This window comes from Penicillium vulpinum (assembly GCF_028829585.1).
Source record: "Penicillium vulpinum strain IBT 29486 chromosome Unknown utg000002l_segment0_segment0, whole genome shotgun sequence".
Taxonomy (NCBI): Eukaryota; Fungi; Ascomycota; class Eurotiomycetes; order Eurotiales; family Aspergillaceae; genus Penicillium; species Penicillium vulpinum.
In genome coordinates this window covers 4,080,252-4,091,760 of record NW_026643242.1, presented here as the reverse complement: position 1 = coordinate 4,091,760, position 11,509 = coordinate 4,080,252, and the positions used below count along the sequence as shown (strand labels likewise).

General features: G+C 46.3%; 2 protein-coding genes across 2 annotated transcripts; both read right to left on the bottom strand.

The window, feature by feature from the left end:
- Positions 1–597: 597 nt before the first annotated feature.
- On the bottom strand, positions 598–1,696 carry N7479_004574 (short chain dehydrogenase/reductase family protein; the record flags this gene model as incomplete). Its single annotated transcript, XM_057252271.1, has 2 exons — positions 598–1,607; positions 1,660–1,696. 2 exons carry the CDS (start codon positions 1,694–1,696, stop codon positions 598–600), a joined length of 1,047 nt encoding a protein of 348 aa, XP_057111596.1.
- A 1,204-nt stretch (positions 1,697–2,900) lies between these two features.
- clcA (putative C6 finger domain protein) lies at positions 2,901–6,296 on the bottom strand (the record flags this gene model as incomplete). Its single annotated transcript, XM_057252270.1, has 3 exons — positions 2,901–3,153; positions 3,217–5,675; positions 5,745–6,296. The coding sequence occupies 3 exons, from the start codon at positions 6,294–6,296 to the stop codon at positions 2,901–2,903; spliced, it is 3,264 nt and encodes a 1,087-aa protein (XP_057111595.1).
- Between the last annotated feature and the right edge of the window lie 5,213 nt (positions 6,297–11,509).

Sequence of the window (11,509 nt, the reverse complement as noted above, 5' to 3'; positions counted from 1 at the left end):
GGAGCTGAGCCGTGGATCTTGTACCCGGGAAAGGCCCCCAGTGGATCTCAAACTTGAGCCTGTGGCGCTTAACCTCACCTTCTCTTGTTTTATTGTCGAGTATCAGATGGAATCTGGGTGTTAGAGATTAAATGAGATGCAAACAATCTGCTGGGAAAAAAAATGCGACAGTGAAAAATGAGATTCTCTGCGTTGATGAGCTGTCGGTGCAACGAGTGGAGCGAATCAAAATCGCGGTGAAGCATCGTGCACGGACCAGAATGGGGCTGGGAATATTATTCCATCACTTCTTCACATCCCAGCCATCTATATACGACGTAAAGTGAGACTACGGAGTACTCCGTACCTCAGATATATATCTAAAAATAAAGATTTTTGATTTATATCGATCTAAATCTTATCTCGAAGTACCGAGTATGTTTTAATGCTCACATAACAACAAATATCACATGCTAGCTGTACTAGCATGTCCAATTCCCTATTATTGACAATAACTGTGCAATATGTGCATCAACACACCAAATAATACCACTCTCCAAGTATTTAAAAGAAATAATAACCCAAAGTCCAACTAGTAACCCCACAAACCCCTCAACCCTAACCAGCCCTCATCAACTTCTCCAACGTACACCTCATCGAATGCTGGAGCCATCCAGGAAAGCCTCTAAGTCGCTTTGCAATCCACCCAGCAGATGCAGGAACAACAATATGCCCACTCTCACCCTTAAGCACCTGCCTAACCAGCTCCTCAGCAACAGTCTCAGGATAAAGCAAGGGATTAAGCCAAGTATCCTCAGGGGTCAAATCTCCAAGAAAATTGGTCCTAGTAAAGCCCTGGGTAACAAGCACAGTTCGAATTCTAGGCGCATGGTAGCGCGTAACCAGCTCAGCAGCAAGTCCCTCATGGAACGCAAGAGCCGCAGCCTTGGACGCCGAGTAATCGACCATATTAGGCGTGGCGATATATCCAGCCAGCGAAGCAACAGTAACAACCATACCATGGTTTGCCTCGATCATATCGGGCAGGAATTCGTGTGCGAGCCAGTAGTGCGCGAGTGTGTTGACTTCGAACACATGGCGCGTCTGGGCTGGGGTTGTTTTGAGGATTGTTTTGGTGGTGCAGATGCCAGCGTTGTTGATTAGAATGCTGGGGCGGCCAAATGAGGCGCGGATTCTGGTTGCTACGTCTCCGATGGCTGTCGTGGAGGTTATGTCACATTGGTAATACCGCACGCTGTTTGGTAGCACGTCGTCGGTCGCTGGCAGAGAGATATCCAGGATGGCGACTTTGATGTCGCGTGCCCCAAGTAGCTCCGCGATGCGTCGACCGATCCCGTTGCTACCGCCAGTTAGGATTACAACTTCGCGGTTCCAGTCGTATACGTCGCTGACACTGTTGTTCAGCATGCGATGGTCGAGCCACTTGCCTAGTCTGCTGATAAGACATATGGCTGTTAGGTGTTTCAGGGCCTTGTAGAAATTTGGGCGCGCTTTGGCAATATCTCGGCCTTTGGCTGTGTATTGTACTAGAGCAAAAATTGGGAGTAACTTCCAGGGGTCTAGCAGACTCCGGGAGATGAAATTGCCTAGAGCATCAGCTGTGAAGCCTGAGGTTATTTGTTAGCCTTAGCTGTTTGGTATAGGAATAGGGGTTGGTACCTTCTCTTGAGGGCCATTTTTTTGCGTTTGGTGCCATGTCTAGGTTAGAGTGTACATTGATTTCCACCCGGATGTCAAAGGCAGGGCATTGCAAGAGCTGAAAGATAGCAAAGGGTGTGGCTCGTGCCTCTGAATTAACTTATGATCGACTGATGCGGGGAAGCCGAGGCGCGCGAGCAGCGTGCATTTGATTTCTTTGTGATTATCAGCGATAATATGGCCAATTTAGGCTATGCCTAACCGTCTAATTTATTCAATAAGACTTTTAAATAATCTTGGTTTGATATCGGCCGGCCCTGATAAAACCGTGGGAATGGAAACGGAAGGGCCCACAGACCATATTCCATGGTTCCAAGGTTGGTCCGATACTTCCAACCAAGGTTGAAACCTTTCAAGCTTATACATGAGCCCTAAACCTTAGAGGCTTCCATTCACAGTTTTCGCCACATAATCAAGCAATATCAGACTTCATCTCGATTCACCTGTGTCCTGTTCAATCATGTACAGTATCAAAGAGAAAATTTACAGCAAACAAAACCCCGAATAGAGCCCACACTGGAGATGAGATATATTCAAAACACTCAAAGTCAACCACGAAATGCAAACCTGTGCATTGAGTATGAAAATGATATGGCGCAGCCAAATCAACAGAAATAAGTTGGCATATTGTAAGAGCATCCCAAAAGAAAAGCCAACAGAATGTATGACTTGAGATGCATGCAATGCAGGTAAAATGACCACATAAGACACAAGAACTCCATTCCCGAGACATATCTCCGCAGGGACAGACCATCGGAGCCACTAAATGCTTTCAAGCCCCCCAAAGAAACCAAAAGTCAAAAAAGACAGGAAAAAAAAAGAAGGAACGAGTCAAACCCAACACAGTCATTGCCCTAGAGAGGCAATAAAAGAACAGGTGAGATTGCTCGATATATGAAATAAGCCACACCAATCAATCGCCGCGTATAAAGCCCGTGTAATCTGATATTGTCTCAGATACACGAGGACCGAGTGTTGAATTGGATAGGGTTGGGGAATCATAAATGAAAAAGAACCATATAGTGCACAAGGTATAGATGACAAACAGACAACAGAGGTCGAGCACGGAAAGACTCGGGCTTAAATGGACAGGGACATGCATGATGTGTTCATAAGAATATGGGATATCAGATATCGGGTTGCGAACTCCACAAGAACGGGGACCAAAAAAAAAAAAAAATACTCTGACGCTAGATGCACATTTAAGGGAAGCTCATGCTTGGAGTGTGGCTGCTCATGCCGGCGGTTTGCATCTTATTACGATCAGGATTGAAGATCTTATTGTGGATCTCAGTGAGAATGCGAGCATCGGCGCGGAGTGTGGGGGATATGTTTGCGCTCTGGACGAGGAAGCCTATTGTGCGCGTGAGAAGGCGCTCAAGCTGGTCTTTCTCGACAAGCTCCTTTAGACTTGACATATAAGTTGCAGATAGGACGAGCATATTGCCGAATTGTCTGCAAAGAAAATATGTTAATATTCCCGTGATTCTTTGAAACTGGTGTTAGAAGATTCCTTACGCATGGGCAGTGCCAAAGATGTTGGTCACGACCAACCGATGTCCACCTACACCGTCAAAAGCCTCTGTGCTCTTGATGGCGGATTTAATACAGATGTCGCAGGCAGCTTTCAGCTTCTTCGGAAGCTCATGTAAACGGACTTTAGGGGGCTGCCAGTCAGTGGAGACTGCGGCCGGCATAGAGCCCATGTCGCTAGACATGCGTGCCATGGCTGGAGCTCGAGCAGCGCTGTGTAGCATTGAGGGGGACAATTGTTGCGAGGTAGGCGAGTCCACTAAGGACTGGCCGACTGGACCGACGCGGGCACCTGTGTGACCATAGTGCAGTGCGTGGTAGAGAAGAGGTCGGTGAATAATATACCGAGCACCGTAGTATTTGGCACGCATGCGGGCGGCGTTGATTTCATTTGCTGGCGGGTCGTTTTCCTCCCACTGCATGCTTTGCGGTAGGCTTTTACGCCAGAGGTCGAGGTTCAGGCTCAGAGCTTCTTGAACAGTGGATGACCATCGCGTCTGGCCTTGCTTTTCAACCTTGTATAAATCTGTATGGACTCGATTCAAAACTTTTCGCAGGTGAATTTGGGCAGAATAAAACAGCATCATCATCGTTTGGGGTGCGTTGAGATCGTTTGGCAAAACGAGTGTCCATTTTCCTTTCGGAATAGCCATCCGACCCTCGGAACGCGAGATCCCACTTGCTGGAATGTCTAGCTCTGCGAGAAGATCACTCTCCAATTGTAGACAAGTCCAGTATGCAAAGTTGTACAAGTCCTGCAAAGGCCCTTCTTCGAGTCGCTCATATCGCTTGGTTCTCACAAGCACCTGGCAAGCCCTTGAGGCCTGAGAAATCCAACTGTGACTCTGGAAAGGATGAGCCAGCTGACCAGCATAAAGACCAGCAAGCAACCCGGACTGGACATGTTCTAGCTCGTTGCCACCTTGCAGGTGGCCTAATATTGCAGTCGCATATCCATAGAGAGTCAGACCAGGAATAGCCTGATAGTTCTTCGTGTTCCCTTGTGCGTCCTTTGTGTTTGTCACGTCTCTCCTTGACAGGCCTGGTAGTCTTTTGTTCACTGGAGGAGCAGACGCAAAAGATTGGCTATCATGCTGCGTTGGCAGGCCATAAAGTGAATGCGAAAGCGACACCCCGGGCATGGGCGCCGAGTCCGAGTTTGCGGGGGAGAGCACACCATTAGTGACATATGTTCCATTTACAGTCGGTGGGGGAACAAATGCTGGCAGTGGAGGAGGAATAAACTCTTTGCGGTAGTCAATCTTCTTGTCCATTATGGGCCCAGGTAGAGGAGCCTGGGCTTCGCAGATAGCCCCGAGGGCCAGACACAGCATGACCATGGCATTGTCAATATTTTTACCGACTCGTGGCCGCACCGGGTTCGGGATATTGTCCGTAAACTCGCCACGCACGCCTAAATTGTCGTTGGATCGCCTCCGTTTAGCTGGTGGCGGACCATCGCGAGCTAGTCGTGTGTGATTGGAAGCCGAACTCGGTGACGCATTGGGTGGACAATAGCATCGGATGAAGCTATCGACCTTGAGATTGAGTTCGCCCTCCATAAGAAATGGATGAAGCTTAAACATGTGCGCAACGTAGCTGTCATAGTAGCGCCTAGCAGTAACTGCATCCAGCTTCAAGTGACCAAATTCGTCGATGTCGACGTCCGCATCTGGTCCTGCACCGTCCCCATCAGGTCGGGCATTTTTGGAGCCACTATCCATTGGTAATTCGCTGTCATCGGCAGTGAATGAAATCTCGCCTTGTCCATATATGCTGATAAGACCACGCTCTTCTTCTAATCGCATCACGTAATCTTCGTCATATATCTCAGGGTGTAGCAGCCTTTTAATTGATGGCCACATCAATAGCTTGTGAGCTGCAGTGGTGTGCTCTACTGGGATGGAGAGCTCTCCCTCGGCCTCCTTCTGGTCTTCGAGCATCGGGTCCATAGCTCCAACCGGTTGACCAAATTTATCTTGACTCCCGGGGTCCAAAATATTTGGAGTTGAGGCCTGGGTCTGAGGTATTTCTGTTTTGAGAGGCGGGTCCTGCTTGATGGCTGGCGGTACCAGTGCTGCTGGTGCTGGTGCTGGCGTTGCTGTTGCTGTTGCTGGTGGTGGCGGTGGTGGAAGTACCGGACGTTCTTGGATAGTCGGGGGTGACTGTTTACTCGGCTTGTTGAGAATTTGCTCTTGTATTTGCTTTTGCATTTCTTCGAGGCGCTCCTCCATGCGGTTGCCTCGCTCCTCCATCCGGTTCTCTCGCTCTTCCATGCGGTTCTCTATCTGGGAGAGCCGATCCAATACTAGCTGGGTAGTCTTCTCTTGTTTGTGTGGTGGAACCTCTTTGTAGACACAACCAAGGCTGTTCTCTTTACAGTGGCTGCAATTCGGTCGTCCTTCATCACACTTTGCTTTCCTGGCTCGACATTGATCACAGGCCTATATAGCTCGGGTGTCAGTCCATAAATTCCCCCGAAAACAATCCTGTCTTCTACAAGCTTAACATACCTGCGTAGCTCTATTTGCCTTACGCTGGCGTGCTCCAAACGACTGGTTTTGGTAAAATGCCGGGTCGTACCCAGCAGGAGGCGTAGCACTGGCCATTGGGGCAACGGGCGTTATGAATTGTGAAGCAGGAGGCAAAGCGCCCGAAACGGGTGTATGTTCAGCGCTGTTACTTTGATCCGGGGGTGGGTAGCCCATACGAGCGCGATAATCAGGCGATCCCTCGTGCGGCGCGCCGTTCATTGGTTGGTGGAAGCTCGGATGAGGGGGAATTGGATCCTGCGGGGAATGCACGGGCGCATGCAGGGGCAGGCCATGACCATTGGGACGACCATATGGGCCTTCTGAGCTTAACTGTGGCAGCTCTCGGTTGTGCATCATGGGATATCCTGGCGGCTGCGGCGGTAGGGGTGCCTGCGGGTTTGCGGAGGAGCGGCGGGAGTCGGAGGGGTGGTTATCGAATGGCAGAGGATATGAAGAGCGCCATGAGGGCTCATATGCTGAATGTGGACCCGCGTGCACATGGTGCCCTTCCGGAGGAGGCATGCGATTCATTGTGAATAGAGGGTGCGGGAGTACGGAGAAGTTTGAAGCTGCCAGCTGGAGCTATCCTGTCGCAACCAGCCCGGGTCGCTGATACTGGGTATATATTGGGTAGCCAATTTACCGTTGAGAAGCAATTCGGGCTTGGTAAATTGGAACTTAAACCAACATGGCGCTCTCAGTTGAAGTCGCGGAAATTGATTGTAATAAAAGGGAAAGAAATGAAATGACAGATCGATGGATCTGATGGTCGGAAGAAGCGAGAGCTGGGACAATGAAACCAGATCGCGCCGTTAGAAGCCTGCGAATCAAATAGCACGACTAAAGCTCCGAGTTTCCCAGGTCGCAAAAATGCGGCGTTGATGTCGCAGTGGGCAACCGAGTGTGGAGCTAGACAAAGAAATAGTCAGATTACGGCGATGATCCGACCAGGGGGGGGGGGGGGTCCCGTTAAGCCGAGTTATGGAAATATCAAGGAAATAATGGTAAGGAAAAAAAGAAAAGGTTCAAAAGAGAGCAAGTAGATATCAGCTGTATATCAGATAGATCGTAAACCGAAAGTACAAAGAGGTTGGGCCACAAGGAGGGGGAAAAAACACCTGAGGTCCAAGTTGAACTTTGAATGGGGAAAACATTCGATGTACCCAGTACTCCGAATGTACACAATACATATATTATCCATGTAATCCATGGAGGGTACGAGGTTGGTACCTCAGTACCTCATGTCAGGTATTGTAAGAAATGTAATATAACCACGTACCTGTGCTTTTCCAGGTAGTCAATACCCAGTGGACCAAGTGGGGGGGGAGTTGGGAAACGGGTACACCAACCTATATTTGTAGATTTCAAGTCAAAATACTCCGTAGATCAAGTTGGAATATCATGTATATAAAGTACCAGTAGTTGTCAAAAAAGAGAACTATGGAAAAAAAGGTAAAAGGGAAGAAAGAATATAAACTGGGGAGGGGGGGGAACATAAGTAATAACATAATAACATAATATCAGAATAAATATCACAGTTATAATTTCGCCTGTAGGGATCGACAGGTGTGTTTGCCCCTCCCTGGCTTAAATACTCTCTTTAGAATCGCGGTGACTATCAAATACCTCTTTTTTTAAAATAAAAAAAACAAAAGAAAAAGAAATAATTAAATGGGCTTTAATGGGCTTTAATCACTTTAATGTCTGTTTTTTTTCCTTAACCATTTATCACATATATAGTTACATCTAGACCCCTGAGAAAGGAATACAAAACTTCAATACCTACAGTTGACAGGTCTGCTTTTCTTTTTTTCCTTTCTTTTTTGCCGAATTTAATCAAGTAGTGGGTCCAGCGGCTGGGGGAATATGAGATGCTCTGCAGGAAATTAATATTGTCATCATTTAGGATACTTGAAAGGACTAACTAGGTACATTATGTACATTATGTAATATATACATATATCTGTATAAAAATGAGTATATACAATAAAGACTTTATAAACTATATACGATGTAAGTGTTATTGATCGAAGCTAGGATCCTCCGCGTGGAACGGGGATCGAATTTGCCGCCCGAAGGTCAACCGCTTCGCCGGGAAATGCACGATGCAAGTCGAATTCACCCGGGAAATATACTGATTTGAACTGCCCTTAGGATTACGGCTTATGACCGAGGCAGTTTAAAGAATAGACCCTACGGAGTAATAATAGCAGTGTTTTGCGGCTAATTCCTATTTTTCCTATTTCTACTTTTTTTTTACACTTTCTATTTTCCCCATTTCACCACTATATATGTACTAAATATGACCCAGGGATAAGGATCGCTGCCCAGTGCCCAGGACTCGGGTAATGTTATAAGATATCGAGATCAGTCAACCTTCAATCTATGGTATTATTATTTTTTTCTAGAACGTAGAAAGTACAACTAAAAAACTGCAATGGAGGTGTATGTTGCATGTCAAGTTACTCTGTACAATATCCCTCAATGCCCAAAGCACCCAATAACACGCGCCGCACTGGCCGTCAATTTGGTCATCGATAACAGCTTGCAAGGGGCGCTTGCTTTTTCAAAACACCACCTCATGACAAACTCCGATGGAATTCGATGCTCAAATCAGTGCATATAAAGCTCCAGATCGGCGATGTTCAAACAAACCTTCCAGCCCCTCTCTATACACTCGTCATTTGAAGGGATACTCTAACCATCCTATACTTTTGTAGCTCCCCAGGGAAATGGTTGTCGGGGCTGATCAGCAAGAGCTTTGGGCACCTCTTCCCCGTGTATTCAACTGTCGTTTAAAGCCAAATACAATTTGGGGGACATCCACTTGGAAACACACTTGGAGAATCTGCAATTTATATGTTGTATATATATGTATGTCCTTGGGTAGATTATGTAGTATACAATATATACTCGGTACTATATACAATATAAAAACTTGGAATTTATGTCACAGCTGAACAGGACGAAATGGGGTCTGTAAATACCATACATACGTGACGTATGTACCATTAGTAAACCTCGGGTTCGGGGTTACCCGTCTTCCATCCATGGTTGACGACGGGAATCATCCACGGGCTCCAGGGGGTTCCGTTCCAAAAACTATTCTTGTCTATAGAAAGTGGATTAGATTAACAGATTGCCCCCATTTAATCAAAAGACCTGTTTTGTCCGGTGATATCATGCTGGAGCCTGGCTTCCAAATCTCAAATCACGTTCATTTTAGCAACCCCATCTCCTTCCCAACTTAGGCAGTAGCACAGTTTACCCCTGGCTTGATCAGGATGCAGCTCAAGGCCTCTCTGTGCCACAGAAGACTCAATGGTGTTCCCCAGTCGGAGGTCTTCTGAACGAGTCAAACGCGGAATGAAAGTGGCACAAGGACACAGAGTTGCCCCAGCATTCCTGGTTTGGGATTTCTTTTTGCTTCTTTTGACCGTTTAATTCGTGTTCTGTCTGTGCAGTCACCCGCTTCAACCACGGAGTCAAAATGAATAAAGGAATGACTGAAGGATCGGGGTGGCTTACAAGTTCATGGTCTATACTAGTGGATATTGTATGGAGTATATACATTTTAGGGCTTCTTACAGTACAATAGTGCTCGATTCGCGTTGAGCCAAGACTTGACTAGGCGATGATTTTCTTTGTTTGATTAAGTGTCCCTTGATTAATTCAAATCATCCAAGTAACATCGGGAAATACTTCTCCCATATCAAGAGTATACAATATAGTAACATAACGATCCATTGGGATGTTCAACGTAGAGCGGGATTTAACGTGCATGAACCGGATCTGAGTTAAAAACACCTCGGAATGAAAAACAATCCGAACCTAACTTTAGTAGAAAAGATCATTCTTTCAATTATGGTGTTTTATTGGTCCGTTGCAGATTCCAAGACATCCCACTCTGGTTGACAGCTGAATCTTGCCACCATTAAGGGGTTATCAGGGTTACATGGATTTCAATCACGGGTCTTTCAACTCAGCATTCAATATCGATAACCATACGGAGTATTCAAGCTACATCCAGTTTTAATTTGCCATGTCGGTCTGCCGTTTTCACTCTCCTTTCCACTATCCTGCTACCTGGGTTCGGGGCAGCGCATTGGTTTAAATCTTCAGCTCTGCATTATATGCGGCTACGCGTCGCAGCCCAAAATCTTGGTTTTAGTGGATATCATGGGAATTGATACGAACTTGTGCGGGCTATTTGTTCTTGGCTAATAATAGAAAAGGAGGAATGAGAAAAACAAATATCACGTAGCTATTCTATTGCTACGCGAGTCCCAATTCTTCTCTCAAACATGAGCTCCGCTACAGGTGACTACAAAGTACATCGCACATCGTAAAAGCAGACCTAACCTCTAAAATAACACAGGCCTACATCGTGCAGATAGTTACTGCACGCCATGCATATTGCAGTATGTAGCTATCTGGAATAGAGTTTCCAGAGCCTTTAGATATCCAATGGCGAACGCAAGGGGCAACTACCAACATGACATTATTCACTATCAAGAAATCCAAAATCCAGCCTCTCGATAACTAAATGTGACGCCTATGTTATATCATAACCTAGCTTCCAATCCTTGGAGCCTCAATCCTTGAGCTCGCACCGCAACGCCAGACTGGAGATTCTATTCCACTGTTATCCGCCTACACTAAGTACTAAGAAGTATATATGCTGTACTCCATACCTAGGAATATTGCCATGTATTACTATTCACTACTACTGTAGAGATATTCGCATTCGAGAAAATCTCAGAAACCGAATAAGTATGCAGCAGACCTAGTTCACATCCAATCATCATTGAGGATCACGTTCACAAGACTATTGGAATGGTTCCATATGGGGAAGATGCAGGCGATCTTCTCCCTTGAAATCCGCCCCCCCCCAACTTATATCGAGGGGAGGCAACTCGGAAGGTTGCATGGTCGCAGAATAGGTTGAGTTCCTCGCATTGAACTGAGACTCTGATGCGCAATGTGGCATAGGCAGGAAATGGTATGCAGCTTACTCCGTATTCCTCCGGTATCTAGATAGAGGGTGAGCAAGATACATAGGCATTTTTGTGTTACAGTAAAACTAACAGTAGATCATATTGGCGCAGTTTATAACTTTAATATCATAGGGCTGGTGAGAGTTGCGCGGATGAGCAAGTATAGCCTAGAAAGGGAGTGTTGACACGCGCCAAAGACAAAGTCCAGAACAAAATTGCAACCGCAACCCCAGTCTGCCACTCCATGCGTTATACCCAGAAGCAGATCACACAAATAATGCAAAGCATAGACTCTCACTAGTCTACGGAGTATATTCTGATTTGTGTTTCTAGAATCCTCGAAATCCAGGCATACATGGTATGTAATGTTGAAAAGACAAACACCACAATACTGGTAAGTAAATTGAACAATACGATATCTAAAATCCATTGAAATGTCAGATTATAATATTTGAACATTTCAGCCAGTTGACCTTCTAAAAAAGACCTCATCGGCGATGTTAGCACCTGATTCGTTCGCAACAGATCGATTGTGCCGCCGGCCTCAGCTGAAATGTAATGATCTCCACCCTGTCACAGTACCTGAACATATGAATCTGTCACTGTACATTGGATGGTCAGTTATGCGGGCAGCCTAGACGCGCTTCATAGGTCTCTTAGCATCGAGATAGAGTCCAGAACAAACTCTGCATCTTGCGGGACACGACATGATTCTTGACGATTGGGGCTCTCCCGCTCTGCATAGCA